The 17602-nt window shown below is 54.6% G+C and overlaps 1 protein-coding gene across 4 annotated transcripts; it reads left to right on the top strand.

Annotated features, from left to right (window-relative positions):
- Window positions 1–5631: 5631 nt before the first annotated feature.
- LOC147354691 (leukocyte immunoglobulin-like receptor subfamily A member 6) lies at window positions 5632–14382 on the top strand. 4 transcript variants are annotated; one of them, XM_086354655.1, is made up of 11 exons: window positions 5665–5822; window positions 6237–6272; window positions 8383–8667; window positions 8801–9103; window positions 9321–9617; window positions 9843–10145; window positions 10774–10821; window positions 11388–11510; window positions 11665–11781; window positions 12219–12269; window positions 13196–14382. In XM_086354655.1, exons 1-10 carry the CDS (start codon window positions 5789–5791, stop codon window positions 12242–12244), a joined length of 1572 nt encoding a protein of 523 aa, XP_086210781.1. In that variant the 5' UTR covers window positions 5665–5788; the 3' UTR covers window positions 12245–12269; window positions 13196–14382. The 4 variants fall into 4 exon arrangements, with proteins under 4 accessions (XP_086210783.1, XP_086210781.1, XP_086210780.1 ...); XM_086354654.1 differs by having other exon boundaries at window positions 5710–5822; window positions 9321–9632; XM_086354657.1 differs by lacking the exon at window positions 11388–11510 and having other exon boundaries at window positions 5632–5822.
- The last annotated feature ends 3220 nt before the right edge of the window (window positions 14383–17602 follow it).

Here is a 17602-nt window from a genome sequence, read left to right on the forward strand (position 1 = left end):
TTTTAAAAATACACAGCATTTTAAATCACCACCGTGCTGAGCTGGAATCAGCTTCACCTGTTTACTGGGGGAGGAACTAACTCCTATCAAGAGGCCTTAGACTTTGGGGGTCTATTGGCTGTAATAATTACACAGCTGAAACACACATTCCGACCGTGAGAATGGGTAAGGGGTGACCCGGCCTTGGGTGTGCAGAAAGCAGACCCCCGTCTCTGCCTGAGTCAGAGCTTCGTCTTCCGTTCCCCGTGCACGATGTCAGCCCGCCCAGCGCTCTCTGAATTCCACACCTGGGAGACCTCATACCTTTCTCCCTGACCCCTACCCCCACCCACACCACCATCACAGACACCTGGATGGACCTCACATCTGTGTTACAGGAACAGATCCCCTCCTTCCTCTCCAGGGTCTCTGTATTCTTTCTTAATGTCACTTCCCACAGATTCAGGTCCAGCCACAATTGCCCACTTGATCACTTCACATCACTGCTGAAGTTACAGGGCTTCTAAATGAGGCCACTCCACGCTGTCTCAACAAAGAAACACTTGGGGTCCGCACGACCACGGCCCCGGAGTGCCACCAAGGATGCAGGGTCACTAGGAACCCCTCGCCAGGAGAATTCCTATCCCACGCGTGGTCACTGTCCTGCTTACTGTGCAGTCAGACCTGCGGTTCCCACTCAGTGCAAATGGGAACGTTACCCCCAAATCCCGCTAGAGCACAGCAGAGTTCAGTTCCCAATTTGTGTGTCTTTTATTATTTTTAATAGAAACATAAATAATCCAGCCTACCAATGCAGGAGGCTCAAGAGACTCCCGTTGGATCCCTGGGCGGGAAAGATCCCCTGGAGGAGAGCATGGCAACCCACTCTGGTATTCTTGCCTGGAAAACTCCATGGAAAGAGGAGCTTGGAGGATACTGTCCATGGGGTCGCAGAGTCAGACATGAATGAGCAGACACAGGAAACCAGCATGCCTGTTGCAGATCTGGTATTTTTAAGTGTTCTTATACATCTGAAGCATATTTTAATAATTCATCCTAGATTCAGCCAGCTCCTACAATGACTATTTTAGTTCTGTGCAAACATTTGCACATTTAACCCTGGTAGGAACCCTCCATAGAATGTCCTACTCTCTTCTCCCATTTTCTGCAAGAACCGAGGGACTGAAACATTAGATAACTTGCCCAAGGTCGGCCAGCTCTGAGTGACGGGGCCACAGACCCATGTGGACACCTGACGCCCTGCTCTGACCTCAGGGCGGGCTGTATCTTGCCAGTTGGGAGGTTTCTGTCCTGGCTCAGAGGAGGGTGCCCAGCCCCCAGCTCGTTATTAGTACTGATCTTTCATTTGTTATTCACACTCGAGGTTAGTTCCTGCAGAGACCTGCGTCCTAACTCGGTGGTCTTCACCTTCGTTTCCTCCGGTTCCATTCTTGTGCTGTTTCCCTGTTTCACTCTCTCTCTGCCTCTCTCTGTGTTCCTCTCTGTCTCTGTCTGTTATTTTCCCACCATTACCATATTATTCAGGACTCTCCAGGACGGACAGGTCATCACACAGTTGTATGGGGATTTCTGAGAGGAGGCCATCATGGGAACAGACTCTCAGGGTTCAGGAGGTGGAGAGACCGTCCCAGGACCTGCTGCAGACCCAGGAGAGTGGCTGACAGCGTCAGTGTGGGTGTATGACAGCGTCAGCGTGGGTGTGTGACAGCGGCAGTGAGCGTGTGTGACAGTCAGTGTGGGTGTGAAGGCCGAGACCAGGAGAACGGCAGTGTCAGGCCCAGCCTGGGGCTGGGGAGTCAGGAACCAGGGGCTCTGAGTCTGAGGACTGGAGATGCTGGACGTCCCAGCGCAAGAAGAGGCAGGGAATTCACCCCCTGGCCCTTCTTGGTCTGTGGGGGCCCCGGGGCATGGGGTGGAGCTGCCCACATTGTGAGGGTGGACCCCTTCTCTCAGCCACTAAACCCGGCTCATCTCTTCCAGAGTCTCCTTCGCAGACATGCCTAATGCACTCCAGTACTCTTGCCTGGAAAATCCCACGGACGGAGGAGCTTGATAGGCTGCAGTCCATGGGGTCACTACTAGTTGCACACGACTGAGAGACTTCACTTCAAGGCTCCTTAGCCCAGGCAGGTTGACACATAAATTAACGATCACAGTTAGAATGGTGCATTTCCCCTAAAACCTGGCCTGACCCTGACCCCAGGCAGACAGACGGACAGATGGGGGCTTAGCAGAGGGAAGTGTGGAGGGCTGGTGTTCCTGGAGATGTCCCTGAATATTCTATGCTTATGGATTGGAAAATTAATATTGTTGAAATGACTATATTACCCAAGGCAATCTGCAGATTCAATGCAATCCCTATTGAAATACCAATGGGATTTTTCACAAATGAGATGAACAATTCTAACATTTCTATGGAAACACAAAAGACCCCTAATGGCAAAAAAAAAAAAATCCCAATAACTGAGAAAGAAGAATAATGCTGGGGGGATTATACGCTCTGATTTCAAACTATACTACAAAGCTACAGTGATTGGATCAGTGTGGTAGTGGCACATAAACATCCCTCAGCACAAATCACCGCAGTGGTGCATGAAAATGTGCAGTGTTGGGGGAATGTAAACTGGGGCAGCCACCGCGGGAACCAGCACGGAGGTTCTGCAAACTATTAAAAATAGAGCTGCCACGTGATCCAGTCAAGGCCCATTCTGGTATTTACCCAAAGAAAACAAAAACACCAATTCACAAGGTTATATGCATGGCGATACTCGATGCACCATTATTTCCAACAGTCAGGATATGGAACAGCTAACTGAGCACTCAGCAGGCGAATGGACACAGGAGATGTGGTGTGTGTCTGAGTCTCTTGCATGCGTTTTCTACCTATGTAGTCCTTGTTTTCTATGACCCGCATTTCTCTGGTGGCTCGGCTGGTAGAGAACCAGCCTGGAATGTGGGAGACCTGGTTTGATCCCAGGATTGGGAAGATTCCCTGGAGAAGGGAACAGCTACCCACTTCAGCATTCTGGCCTGGAGAATTCCATGGACTGTATAGTCCATGGGGTCGCAGTCGCACACGACTGAGTGACTAAGCACAGACTCCTGTCAACTTCATGTTATTCCATCAGGAGGAGCACAGACAGGTTCTCTCACCTTTTCTATGACTGAGTAATAATCTTTTACACGTGTGTGTGTGTGTGTGTCTGTGTGTGTATCTTGGCATTTGTAACAACATTTGTGGACCTAGAGGGCATTGTGCTAAGTGAAATAAGTCAGATAGAGAAAAACAAATTACTGTATGATCTCATATATGCAATCTAGAATACAAAACAAAGAAAACAGTCTGAGAGAGACTCATAGAAACAGAGCGAATGGGTGGTTGCAGGAAGGAAGGGGGACTGGAGGGGCAAAACAATGAAGGGGACAAACGTCCAGTTATAAATAAGTCACAAGCATGTAACTACAGCCTGAGGAATACGGTCAGTAACATTGTAATAAATCTGTGTGGGGATGGATGGTTACCAGACTTACTGTGGTCATCATTTCAGAACATATGCAAATGTAGAATCCTTATGAGGTGGACCCGAAACTAACATAACATTGCACATCAGATATATTTCAATAAGATAAGAGAAATGAGGAGACTTCCTGGTGATCCAGTGGTTACAGCTCTGCACTTCCACTTCCAGGGGGAGAGCTTTGGCTCTCTGGTTGGAGAACTAAGATCCCCACATGCTGTGTGGCCAAAAATAAGCGAACCTCCACTAAAATAGGAATATTCACAATAAACACATCTGACAAAAAAGTCACGTGCCTAATAAGAATGATAAAGTATCCCGTTATTTAGTAAAAAAAAATAATAATAAAGTTAGTTAGCCCCAATTTTTAAATGAGAAGATGATTCAAATAGACATTTCACAAAAATAAAATTAATATCCAAATGGCCAAGGACAGATGGAAAATTTCACAAGTTCATCAGTTACCAGAGACATGCAAAGTAAAACCACAAAGGTACCACCACCCCTCACAGAGGGGCAAAAATAAGAAGGTGGGAAAGCAGAGGGGCGGGTTAAGGATGTGGGGCAACCAGAATGCTCAGAGTGTGAACTGATGCCATCACTTGGAAACATATTCATAAGTACGTACTGGAACTGAATAAACGCACAGCACAACACACGGCAATTACACCCCGAGGTTTATTCCAACAGAAACACACATATACGCTCGTCGCTGGACATGAATTAAGACATTCAAAGCAACACTTTCCATCCTAATGTAAACTGGAAGCTAAGCAAATGCCTCTTTACACTGGGGGGGATGTACACATGGTGGTGATTCACACAGTAAAATACTCCACAGCACCCAGAGTGTTAGACAAATCTTAAAATATTCGGTTGAGCAGAGGAAGCCACACACACACACACACACACAAAGAGGCTGCAGAGAATATTCACCCTGAGATAAAGAACCAAAACCTGCAATTTTAACCCATGCTGTTGAAGTCAGCAAAGTCATTACCTTTGGAGTTAAGTTACTGGAAAACGTGAGCGCTCAATGTGTGAAAATTCACCAAACTGTGCATTCAACATGTGCAATTTTTTGTGTATTATACTTCAATAAAAGTCAACACACACACAGAAACACATCAGTGAAAAACTGCTGAAAAACCCAAAGACAAAACCTTAAAAGCAGGGAAAGACATAATTTTCAAAGGAGCAACAGGAGGAGGCACAGTTTATCTGCACAGAAGTGGTTAATGCCATATTTAATGTGCTGAAAAAGCTAACTGCCAACCTAGAACTCAAGGGAACATCCATCCTTCAAAACTGGAAGTGAAATAAAGATATTTCAGTGGGCAGGGAGAAACCGTATCCATCGCCAACAGAATGCCAGGTTTGCTCAGCCCAGACCACACCCTCTCCACTCCCTCTTCCCTAGTCCAGGGTTGGAACACAGCCCCTCAGATAGAACTAGGTTTCTGTTAATAGGAAGACTGAGCACCGGTGCTGTGTAGACCACCATCACCACCTGGCAGAGCTCCTCCCGGGAGAAGCGGCTGTTCCCTGGCCTCAGGGACAGAGGACAAGGGATTCCACGATGGGGCTCCTGTCCTGCAGGCTCCGTGTGCACACACGCCTCCCACCCCCAAGCCCTGTTCTCATTTCAGCTCCCAGCTGAGGGCCCCACTGGGTCCCAGGCCCAGCACCAGGTCCCAAGGTCTGTCTCCCCATCACTCAGCTCTGGGATTTTGTGTGTGCTCACCGGCCAGCCCTGCCTCCCCCGGTTCCAGCACCGCCTGGGGAAAGGGGCAGAGAACACATGTGATAAGATATTTTTAATGCACTTGACACCTCCTGGGAATGTAACATATATCGCAATATTAAACACTCAGAGGAGGGTTTCGGAGTTTTCCATTTTCAATACGAGGAACCGTTGGCATAAAGTGATGCAACTCTTTGCCCAAGAACAGAGTCGGGACTGATGGTCAAGTCGGTGTGCTGCACAAAGTGTGTTCTGCTCACGGGTGGAGAATGGGGCTCCCCCTTCGGGGTGCACCCGGAGAAGAGTTGAGCCTCCTGGGAGCCCAGAGGGAGGAACAGCTGGGAGCCGCCCTTGGGTCCCCTTAGGGGGAAGTGTGACGGGCGAAGAGGGCGCTCTTCTCCTTTGTGTGAGGCTGTTGGTTGGAAACCGCCCCATAAAGGCCCGGGGCACATCCCCTTCTCCCGTGCCGGCTGCAGGCTCCATCCCTCAGCACCGACTCCAGGGCGCATCAGGACAGGGCTGGGCCATGGCGCCTGGGCCCTCCACCCTCCTCGGCCTGGGTGAGCCTGGGGGTGCTGGGACAGATTCCAGGGGCAGAGGGGTTCTGCTCAGCCCTGACTCCAGCCCAGGAGACGCCAGAATCCTGGGGGGCAACGTGGTTCCCCCTCCATCTCCGGGGCTGCGCCCTCAGCTTTGGCCCAGACCCAAGTGACGGGAAAGGTTCGGTCCTGGACACGGACTGGGTGTGGGGTGAGCGCAGACTGAGCCGGGCTGGCCTGGAGGAGAGGGTCGGGTTGTCTGAGATTTCTTCAGAGCGAGGAGAGGGCTTGCAGTCAGACGTAATGTTGTGGGGGGCGGTGTTGGGAAATGATGGAAAGACACCCGGCCACCCCACGGCTCCTCGAGGGTCTCGGGACTGCGGCCAGTGAGGAAACCGCGAGGCGGGCATCTTCTCACTAGAGCTTCTCTTCCAGCGCTCTGTCTGGCCCAGACGGCCCGCACCCAGCAGGGTGAGTCTCCCCCAAACCCCCGCCTCCCCAAGACGGACCTCGATGAGAGCGGAGCCGACCCGGGGGCCTGGGGGCCCCGGCTTATACCCCGAGCTGCTAACAGCCCCAGGGGGGGACCCTGGCCCGGGTCTCCCTTGTCCCCCCTCTGCCCTCGATGGCCCCGCAGGGACGACCCGACCCTCAGGACCGTGCTGAGCCCGCCAGCTCGCGCCCTCCTCCCCCCGCCACCCCCGCGAGCCCAGACCGCCCCCGCCCCCGCCCCCGCCCGAGTCCCGCAGCCCCGTGCAAACAGCGCTCGCTTGCTGAGGACCAGCCCGGCCGTCTCCAGTCTCCTCCAGCCTCCTCCTCCAGCCTCCTCCTCCAGCCTCCCCTGCACCACCCCCTCCCTCGCCGCCCCCCGCCACCCCCCACCCCCCGTGAGGATGGCCGCTCACTGGGTTTTCTTTCACTTTCTGAATCTCGCCCCCCAACCCGGCCCTCCCCACGGTGACTTCTCCGCCCTGCCCCTCAGCCCGGGGACAGTCCTCCACGTGTGCTCTTAGCTCAGGAACCCCCTCCCTCCACCCCTGGGGGGGCAGCTCGGCCTGGGCAGGCGCCGGGTGTTTCCCGTATTTGTGGAGCCAGAGGCACATGCAGGCCTCAGTAAACGGATGGACAGATGGATGGGAACTAGATGTGGGGGAAAGAAAGAGGGAGGGGGTGGGCGAATGAGTGAGTGAGGAGCGCACTCTGCCGGCCCCTGCCTGTAGGGACTTCCCTAACTGAGGCCAACTTCCTGCTTCAGGGCTGCAAGTCCTCCTCGACCCCCGACCCCCCACCACGACCCCCACCACGCCCCTGCCTAGTTGAGACATGTGGGGTTTCCAGAAGCCTCAGTGACAAGGACACGGAAATACACTGGGATGGAGGAACAGAATACTGAGAAAACCCAGGGATGGTCCCTGCAGACTCACCCTGGACACAGTGACCCTCACCCGCCAGGGAATGTGGGACCAGACCTGTGCTCCAACTCCTCCACAAACACACACACACACTCATGCACATACATGCACACACCCCCACACACACTCGTGCACATACACACACATACCTGCCCACATACACACACCCCCACACACATATATACCTGCACACACACATACACCCCACACACACCCGCATACGCACACACATGTATACTGCGCACAGACACACACACACACCCATACACACCCCCACACACATACACACCCCCACACACCCATTCACACCCCCACACACCCATACACATATATACTGCTCACAGACACACACATCCCCATACACACCCCCACACACATACACACCCCCACACACACCCACACACATATATACCTGCACACGCACACATACACCCCACACACACCCGCATGCGCACACACATATGTACACCCCACACACACACCTGCACATACACCTACCCCCCCACACCATCTTTCCCAGCACAGGCAGCGACCCATCCCTTCAGATCCAGCGCAGGTCACTCCCACCCACTCAGAGCCCTGCTTTCCTCATCCCAGGAATGAGCCGGGCATCCCGCCCTGTGTCCCCCTGCCCCTCTCTCTGGAGTGGCCGTGGGCAGGGAGGGAGCCGCCCCCAGCTGCTCTGTCACCTCCCATGTCATCCTGAGCAAGATGTGACCGAGTCTCAGGGTCCTTACGTCAGTGGGGAGACTAACCGCAGTGGCTGGAAGTCACCTGCTCCTGCGATGGGCGGGGGGTGGGGCTGTCCACTGCAGGGGTGATGGGAGTGTTCCCAAACTGGATGCTGGTGAGGGCTGTACACCTCTGCAAGCTTCCAACAAGAAAAAGAAGCGAGAGAGTGAATTGCGTTGTGTGGTAATTCTCCACTGCTGCTGCAGCTGCTAAGTCGCTTCAGGCATATCCGACTCTGTGTGACCCCATAGATGGCAGCCCACCAGGCTCCCCCGTCCCTGGGACTTTCCAGGCAAGAGTACCGGAGTGGGGTGCCATTGCCTTCTCTGGATTCTCCACTAAAATGCGAAAATTATGCTGTGTGGTGATTCTCCACTAAGATGAGAGCCAGGGCCTGGGGGGGACGCCTGGTGAGCTCGCCTCTGATTTCCTTCCAGGGACCCTCCCCAAACCCACCATCTGGGCTGAGCCGGGCTCTGTGGTTCCCTCGGGGACCCCTGTGACTGTCTGGTGTCAGGGGACCCTGGAGGCCCAGGTGTTCCATCTGGATAAAGAGGGAACCTCAGTCCCCTGGGACAGACAGAAACCCCCAGGGCCCGGGGACAAGGCCCAGCTGGCCATCCCACAGATGACCGAGCAGCACGCAGGGAGCTATCAATGTTACTACAGCACCCCCACTGGCTGGTCAGAGGGCAGTGACCGCCTGGAGCTGGTGGTGACAGGTGAGGGACTCTCGGGGGCCTCGGGCTCTGCCCTCGGGAGGGGGTCTGCTCTCAGGGGGTGTCCCTCTCACAGCCCAGCCCTGGGTGGGGGAGAGGGGAGCCCCACGGATTCAGCTGCCTCCTTCTCTCCTAGGATCCTACAGCAAACCCAGCTTCTTAGCCCTGCCGAGCCCTGTGGTGACCTCGGGAAGGAACGTGATCCTCCAGTGTCTCTCCCTTCAGGGATTTAACAGATTCTTTCTGACCAAGGAAGGAGAAGATGAGTCCTCTTGGACCGTGGATGGAGAGCGACACCCTGACGGGCAGATACAGGCCCTGTTCCCCGTGGGCCCCGTGACCCCCGGGCACAGGTGGACGTTCAGATGCTACGGCTTTTACAGGGACACCCCCAGGGTGTGGTCGGCCCCCAGCAACCCCCTGGAGCTCCTGGTCTCAGGTGAGGAATCCTGTCCTGATCCCATACATTTGTGCAGACAAGACAATGTACTGGGGTCTCTGCTTCCAGGGGAGCCCCTGTGAGAGGGTGGGGAGAGGAGCGTGGGGCTCACAGGATAGACACAGAGACTGAGACACGGCGAGGCCTGGGGCCGGGCTGGGAGAGGGGGGGTTCATGGGGAAGCGGTCCCTACAACCCAGCGCGTGTCTCTCCCCAGGGCTGTCTGGGAAGCCCTCCCTCCTGACCCCGCAGGGCCCTGTCGTCACCTCTGGACAGAACCTGACCCTCCAGTGTCGCTCTGACGTTGGCTACACCAGATTCGCTCTGTCCAAGGTGGGGGGACAGGACCTCCCTCAGCGCCCTGCCTGGAGGCCCCAGGTGGGGCTCGCTCAGGCCGACTTCCCCCTGGGCCCGGTGGGCACCATTCACGGGGGCCGGTACAGATGCTACGGTGGACACGGCCTCTCCTCCGAGTGGTCGGCGCCCAGTGAGCCCCTGGAGCTGCTGGTGGCAGGTGAGGAGCCAGCAGGTCAGTCAGGGACCAGACTCTGCACAGGCCCCACCGGGGAGCCCCAGGGGTGATGCTGGGACCAGGGGGAGGGGTCCCGGGGAGGGACAGAGAGACGGGGTGGGGACGGGAGAGACTCGGAGAAACAGAGACAGCGCTGAGGGACCAGAGAGGCCCACGGAGTCTCGCTCAGGACCAGGCCCGGCACCCGCACCCCCTTCCTCTCTGCAGGACGGCTCAGAGACAGACCCTCCCTCTCGGTGCGGCCAAGCCCCTCGGTGGCCCCGGGGGAGAATGTGACCCTGCTGTGTCAGTCAGGAAACAGGACGGACACCTTCCTTCTGTCCAAGGAGGGGGCAGCCCATCGCCCCCTGCGTCTGCGCTCCCAGGACCAAGACGGGCGGTACCAGGCCGAGTTCTCCTTGAGCCCTGTGACCTCAGCCCACGGGGGCACCTACAGGTGCTACGGCTCACTCAGCACAAACCCCTACCTGCTGTCACAGCCCAGTGAGCCCCTGGCGCTCATGGTCTCAGGTGAGGCTCAGTGGTCAGCTCTGAAGGAGCCCCTCCTTTCTAGGGTGGGAGTTGGGGGGCTCTACAGAGAGTCAAGGAGGGTCACGCAGACGGGTACCCAGGCTTCAGAGGGACAGAGGGAAACGCTCCCCCCACGCCCTTTCCCACATCCTGTCACTGGACTTCTCAGGGGTGGGGGGAGGAGGCAGAGAGCCAGGGGCAGCTGCGGGGCCGTTTCAGAGACGCGCTGAGCAGAGTGGGTTCCAGGTAGCTGCAGCCCTTCCGCAGCCACAGGGGTCATCCAGAATCCTCTGGGGACCCCAGTCCCTGACAGGGGCTAAACGTAACAGCTCCTGAAACAACAGGGTCTCTGTAAAGTGAGTGGACAACTGGCCCCAGGCCTGTCCCTGGGTCCTTGGCTGATCTGATTGAACTCTGCTTCCAGTCTCAGCACACCTGGTGTCCTGGGGGCAGTGCTGGAAGTTGGGCAGAGAAGCGGGGCAATTGCAGCCTCCAGGGGCTCTGAGGCTAATGGATGAAGGGTCGGGGTCATGGAGCAGGAGATGCTGGGGCCCAGCCTCGTGGGGGAAGCAGCAGGGCTGAGGAGGGGAGAAGCCGCCCCACCCTCAACCCCTTTCTGATTCCGCAGGAGGTTCAGAGGATCAGCCCGCCCCTCAGTGGAGTCAGGAACAGCAGAGTAAGAGTGAGGCTTTTGGGGAGGTGGTGGTGGGTCCGGGGCAGAGCAGGGCTGAATATGCCGCCAGTTCAGGCGTCTCTGGAGACGCTGATGTGGACTCCCTCACCGTCACCACCCCCCCCGTGCGGGCCTCAGCTTCTTCCAGTGTAAAAGGAGAGACCCATGCCCCAGATCTTAGATTTCCTCAGTTCTGACCTGGGTGTGACCCTGCATCGGGCGAGGAGCACAGGGAGCCCCCGAGGAGGTGACTGTGGGGGCCTGTCCCCTCCACTGCAGCATGTGGGGAGGGAGGAGAGGACCCAGAGGCCCCTCCACAAAGCCTACCCCTCTCCCTGCCCCCTCTGAGGTGGGGGAGGGGACGGGACAAGGGAGGACCCTCAGCTCCAAGTGAGACCCTCGGACAGCCCCCTGCAGGTGAGGGGCCCCCAGAGTAGGAAGCTGGTGTCCTCCTGGGGGCCAGCTCAGGAGGAGCTCAGGGTGCCCATGGCCCTGGTTCCAGTCCCAGCTCTGCCACCTCCAGGCTCGGTCACCAGGACCCGTGAGTGATCTCCCTCTCTGTGCCTCAGGCTCCTTGTCTGTAAAACGGGTGGGATGGGCTGGAGATGGATGCACAGACCCCAGCACAAGTCTGCACACGGCCCTGGTTCCAGTCCCGGCTCTGCCCCGTCCAGGCTGGGTCACCAGGGCCCGTGAGTGATCTCCCTCTCTGGGCCTCAGTTTCCTCGTCTGTAAATGGGTGGGATGGGCTGGATGTGGATGCACAGACCCCAGCACGACTCTGCACACAGCGGGTGCCCAGTTAAAGGGCCCCCATGGCTCACTCAGGCATCTCTGGTGCCCCAGGACTCACATGGTACCTGAGTGTCCTTATCGGGGTCTCGGTGACCTTCGTCCTGCTGCTCCTCGTCCTCCTCTTCCTCTTCCTCCTACACCGGGGTCAGGACAGACGCAGGAAGTCAGGTGAGTAGGGAAAAGGGTGACCAGGGCCCCTGGAGGCTAGGGTCTTCGGGCTCCACTCAAAGGGAAACCTAACAGATGGGAAGGTCAGCTTAGAAAACATTGTCCAGAGACTCGAAAACTCAGAAGGAAACACCCACTGTCAGCTCACGTGCACTAATTAAAGCCATTTCCCTCTTTTTCAATGTCACGAACACAAAACACGCACCACGAGCCCAGGCTGCCTTCTCTCCTCCTGAATCCCACGTGGAGGGCAGGGGTCACCACATCACCGGGGCCAAGCCTCTGTCCCTCTGAGGCTCTCGGAACCCCGCCCAGTGGTGCCCCTGCTCAGAAGGGTGGGGGACCACACAGCACCCGCCGCCGCCGGGGTGCAGGGTGGGGGCTCCAGCCCTGAGGCTCTCGGAACCCCGCCCAGCAGTCCCTCTGCTCTGCTGCAGGTGCTGCCGTGAGCGACGCACACTGAGGTGGGGCTGCAGCTGGACCATCGGGTGAGACCACAGACCTCTTGTTGACAAACTCAGCCCAGCGCAGGCGCCGCTGTGCTCACACCCCTGCTCCAGCCGCGCCCACCCCACCCCTCCTTCCCGGCTCCCTGGGTCCTGCTCTGACCCCACCCTCCCCTTGCCCTGTGACCTCATGGCCCCTTCTTTGGGGTGCCTTTCTCAGCTCCGTGTCCTCCGGCTGACCTTCTGGTGTGGGGGTGCAGCCCCAGGTCTCATGAGGACGCGTGCATCAGTGGATGGCCCACACGGCCCAGCCCCCCTCCTTCACCCCCAGCAAAGGGCGCGGGAGAGCGGGCACCACCCCCCAGGCCCTGCAGGTACGGCAGGCGCTCAGCTTGTGGTGAGAGGGGCCCCACGCCAACAAGCTGGCGGAGTCCCAGAATGCAAGGTGCTGACAAGGAAAGTAAATCAAGAGACGGGACTGGGCGCACGGGGCAGGCACACTTGGTAGGAAGGTCCTGAGGCGGAAGGGACAAGCTTTAGCAGGAAGACGGCTGTGTGCCGGGCCAGATGAGCAAGAGGTCTGGGCTCAGACAGAAACCAGGGCCGCACAAAGCACCCCGAGGCTCCCGGGCATCAGGAGGCCCCTGGAGTTTCCATCAGGAGAGTGAGCTGACCTGGCCCGAGGTTCCAAACCTCCTCTTGGCACAGCGGGGAGCTGGCTGGAGGAGGGCGGCGGACCCAGGAGGCGCCTGTCCTGCCTCACTGTCTCCCTCCAGCACAACAGGCCCCCAGGAGGGGACGGGCGCCCTGTGAGCCCCCGAGATCACGAAGGCAGGAGGCGCCCAGGCCCCCCCCTCGCCGTCCTCCCGGTTGGGGGGATTCCGGGAAGGATGGACAGACACACAGCAGATGGGTCCCTCCTCTCCGGGCCCCCAGGTGCCCCATCTCACACACCTTCCCCCCCGCAGGCTGTCACATCTGAAGCCCTCCAGGACATGACCTACGCCCAGCTGAACCACTCGACCCTCAGAAGGGGGACGGCCATACCCCCTAGCCCCTGGCGGGGGAGCCCCAGCAGACCCCAGTGAGCACATGGCTCTCGCCGTTCGCTAGCCCAGGAAGGACCCGACCTCAGGCTCCAGAGATGAGATCTCAGGGACCCCAGGAGGCACGGGAGCTGCCAGCAGTGGACACAACCTAACAACCAGCAGCCAGTACCTGGGCTCCTAACAGACCACCAGGAGCCCCTGGGACCCTTTCGGGTCAACTTGTACCCTCATAGATAACCAATATCCTGACATTCATGAAATAATGCAACAGACTTGTCTAAAATCGTGTGTGGATGAAAAGAAAACTGGCTCCAAGCTCTACTCCCTCCTGGAGGCTGAAGGGGACAGTCTCACTGAGTTTCTTGGAATAATGGAACTTATTAAGCTGGTGGGAATTGGGCTCCCTGTCGGCTGAGGGTCCTGCCCAGCTTCCAGCAGCTGTCCCAGCCCTTGCCTTGTGGGTCCTCGCTTCATCTTTGAAGCCCAAATGGAAGATGAGACTTGCTGCCTCTCTCTGAACGCGTCTGCTGCTCCCCTCTGCCACTGCTGAGGACCCGGGTAACTCTTTGGACCCCCCTAGCTAATTTAGGATCATGCCCCCTTCTCTCAGCCGCAGCTGCATGATCCTTCTTGCCATGTGAGGTAACACGCCACAGGCTTGGGGAATAGGAAGTAGGCATCTTTTTGGGGGGTCTTTATTCTGCCCATCACACATTGTAAGTGCGTGCACCATTCAATGGTCACTCGTAAACATATACAGTTGTGCAGCCATCACACAAACCAGTCGCAGAACACATTTCTCCATCCCTCAAACTTTGCTTGCCTGTCTGCAGGTGCGCGCTGATCTCTGCCATAGGTGGCCACTGATTTGCTTTTTGTGTTTATAAATTTGCTTTTTAGGATATTTCATAAAAATAAGATTAAAAATATTGAGTCTTTTCATCCAGGCTGTTTTCCTAAATTTAGCATAATTTCTTTTGAATTTTTTTCCTTGTGTAGCATTGACCTATAGCTTCTTTTTTTCCTGTTGACTATATTCCAGGGATTGTATGTACTGTGTTTTGTTCATTCATTTACCAATTAATAAACATTTGAATTGCATCCAATTGTTGACTATGATGAATAAGCTTGCAAAAACATGTTCCACTATGTCTGTGCGTGTACAAAGATAAATTTGTGCGTTGAGAACCAAAACCAAAAGCAAACATAACAAACAGAAAGACAACACAGAAGCTGGAAACTGTTTTCAGTAAATGACAATGTAGACAATATGCATCAAGGGTATGAATTTAAAACACCAATATGTGCAGGAAAAAGATGATGAATTCAGAAGATTTAGAACCGTGAATGAATATATTACAAAAGCCTAAAAAAATCAATGACTTCACCACTCACACCAACAATTTAGGAAGGGATAGTAAATTATTTCACTTGAAGGTAGAAGATGGGAATAATAATGCAGACAATCAAGAAGTAGAGAAAATCAATTAAGGCAAAAAAGCACACTCATTCTTGACAATAGTCATAAATCCTAACCACCACAACCCAGGTAAAAAGAGAGAAACCATATTTTTTAATATCATGAACGAAATCGCAGGCAGCAGCACAAATCCTACAGAATTTATTTGGTGACAGAACATGAAACATTTGATACCAACATCCAGAAAATGAAGAGGAAATGGAAATATTCAAGTGTACAATTTCCTAAATAGACTTAAGATTAAATGGAATATTGATCACTTTATTCATTGGCTTGGTGATCAAACGCCCATGATTGAACTATGTAGAATCTAAAAAAGTCGAAATGAGAGACAAGGAAGGTAGACTGGTGGTTACTAGAGTTGGTGTGAGCGGAGGGGGAGATACTTTGGTGTAAGGGCACAGACTTGTGGTTATGAGCTGAATAAGGTCTGGGCATTCGGCATAAGGCAGGGTGATGATAGCTAGTAACACTGTATCACATTTCGAGCGTTGTGAACAGACCCTAACCACAAAAAAGGAAATAGTAGCCGTGATGATATGGAGCGGTTAAGGGAAGCTGTGGTGGTAACTAGTTCCACGTGTGTATCAGTTCGGGATGCTTTGCTGGAGATTATGTATTCATTTTCTTAACAAATGACTGACTGCCTTTATCTGACTGTGCTGGGTCTGAGGTGGGGCCCGTGGGATCTTTGATCTTCTCGCAGCAAGCGGGACATGCAGTTGGGCATGGAGGGGTCCCGGGAGCCCCCACTCCGCCCCTCTGCCTCTGAGGAGGAGCCCTCAGTGGAAGGACCGGCTCCTCCCTCTCCCCCGTCCCCACCGGGGGCAGGGGCTCCCTCTGCTCTGACCACTGTGGTGTGCACACTGACACAGCCCTGCAGTGTGAGCTCCTGGATTTCAAGGAGAAATTGGCTTTGTTACTGGAGTCCTGTGGGGCCCCGTATCCAAGGGTCCAGAGACCCTCTCTTCACAGACAGAAGGCTTCAGCCTGTAGACACCCCTAACACCAGGGGGTCACAGGGCTCCCCTTGGCGACCGTGGCCCTGGGTTAGCCCAGATGGAGGGTCTCGGGGGATTCCTGGAAAGGATGTGGAGCTGAAGCGTCGGGTGCCCTTCTGCCCTCGATCCTCCCAGATGTCACTACAAGGCTGTCCCCAGACTGGTCACCATCCGTCCACACACACTGTGCTCCCCACCGATGGCAAGGCTGGGGCCTGTCGTGGGGCTGAAGCAGAGGGTCGGGGGAGAACTCACCCACCTTGACCTGGTCCCACAGGCCCCAACAGGGCCCTGGAATCGAGTGTAGGGATAATATGCATAACAACTACAAAATAAAGGGGGTAAGAACAATGTGACCTGTAGATTTATACGGTCTCTACTCTTCCCATGAAGACGTAAAATTCTCTTTCCGTGTAAAGCTGGGTACGTACCTGATAATCTCTAGGATAGCCACTTAAACAGCAAAGAGGTGTAGTTACAGCACCAATGGAAAAATTAAAACGGAATGGTAAAAACATTTTTAAATCCGAGGAAAAGCAGGAAAGGGTAAACAGAAGAACAAGAAAGAAGAGGAAGAACATTTTAAAAGATGAGATGGTAAACCCAAACAACAATCTTATCAGTAATAACATTATATGAGAATGTGCCAAACACAGCAATTCAAGGACAGAGGTTGTCAGACTGGTTTAAGAAAAGACCACCGCCACCAAGACCCTACACTATGAAGTTTAGAAAAAGCTCACTTCAAATACAACATATAAAAGTAAAAGATACGAAGGAATCTTGGAAACATTACTCCATGTGACGTCAGCCTGACACAAAGTATCTCCTACTGTATGATTTTCCTGACATGAACCGCTGGGAACAGGCAAATCCCTAAAGGCAGGAACTGGAACGGAGCTGACCAGGGGCTGGTTCTAAGAGGACCTAAGGGATTCTCGCTTAACGGGTACAGAGTTTCTGTTTGGGCTTACGAAAATGTTCTGGAAGACGGACAGTGGCCATGAATGCCAGCATGGTAAATGTGCTTAAGGCCGCTGAACTACACGCTTTAATCATGTTTCAACAGTGGAAAATATCAGTGTATAGGTTTTATACCATTAAAAAAAGTAGAAGGACTAAAAATGTACTATGCAAAGTCTAACCAAAAGAAAACTTAAGTGGTTGTATTGGATCCTATTTACCACAAATGGCCACAGACCTGGTGACCGGAAAGACTTACATGATCTTACAGCTCCAGGGGTCAGGAGTATGGAATCGGGCTCACTGGCGTGAGGTCAAGGAACAAGAAGTTTCATTTAGTTCATCTCAGCCCAGGACCGGAATTCTGGAAGGCAGCTGAATTCTAAATATTGATCATGTGTCCAGCAATGTTAGGAAACCACTTTTAAACCTTTTTCTTTCTTTCTTTCACTGCACCAGGTCTTTGGTGTGGCCTGTGGGATCTAGTCCCCCAACCAGGGATCAAACCCGGGTCCCCTTGCACTGGGAGTGTGGAGTCTTAGCCACTGCACCAGCAAGGAAGTCCCAGAGAACTCCTTCCTAACTAGAGCACAACATCTCGGTGTTACTTTGTTTTCTGTGCACACAGGAGCGCAGTCTCGGTGACACAGTCTGGTTCTCGCCCTCTCCAGAGCCGCGCGCTCTGGCTGGTCTCACTTCCTTGGTATGTGCTGCTAGTGTGCGGGTGAGAGCCGTGGTCATGAGGACACACATGGATCCTTGCCGGGCACAAAGGAGAGGACCCCCGTCCTCACCTTTACAAGTGGCGTCTAGGGCTAGTTGTTAAACGCGCCTTCACCAATGAAAGGAAATCCCCTTTACTTCTGATGTGTTTTTACTTCC

This window comes from Bos grunniens, chromosome 18, assembly GCF_055505025.1.
Source record: "Bos grunniens cultivar Pamir isolate PY7600 chromosome 18, Bosgru_T2T1.0, whole genome shotgun sequence".
NCBI lineage: Eukaryota > Metazoa > Chordata > Mammalia > Artiodactyla > Bovidae > Bos > Bos grunniens.

Bases quoted from the DNA above. Each gene is read 5' to 3' on its own strand.
- LOC147354691 (XM_086354654.1), top strand. From the start codon at position 5,789: ATGGCGCCTGGGCCCTCCACCCTCCTCGGCCTGG. The intron at 8,668-8,800 runs GTGAGGGACTCT...CTTCTCTCCTAG, and splicing joins CCTGGAGCTGGTGGTGACAG to GATCCTACAGCAAACCCAGC. The intron at 10,146-10,773 runs GTGAGGCTCAGT...CTGATTCCGCAG, and splicing joins CCTGGCGCTCATGGTCTCAG to GAGGTTCAGAGGATCAGCCC.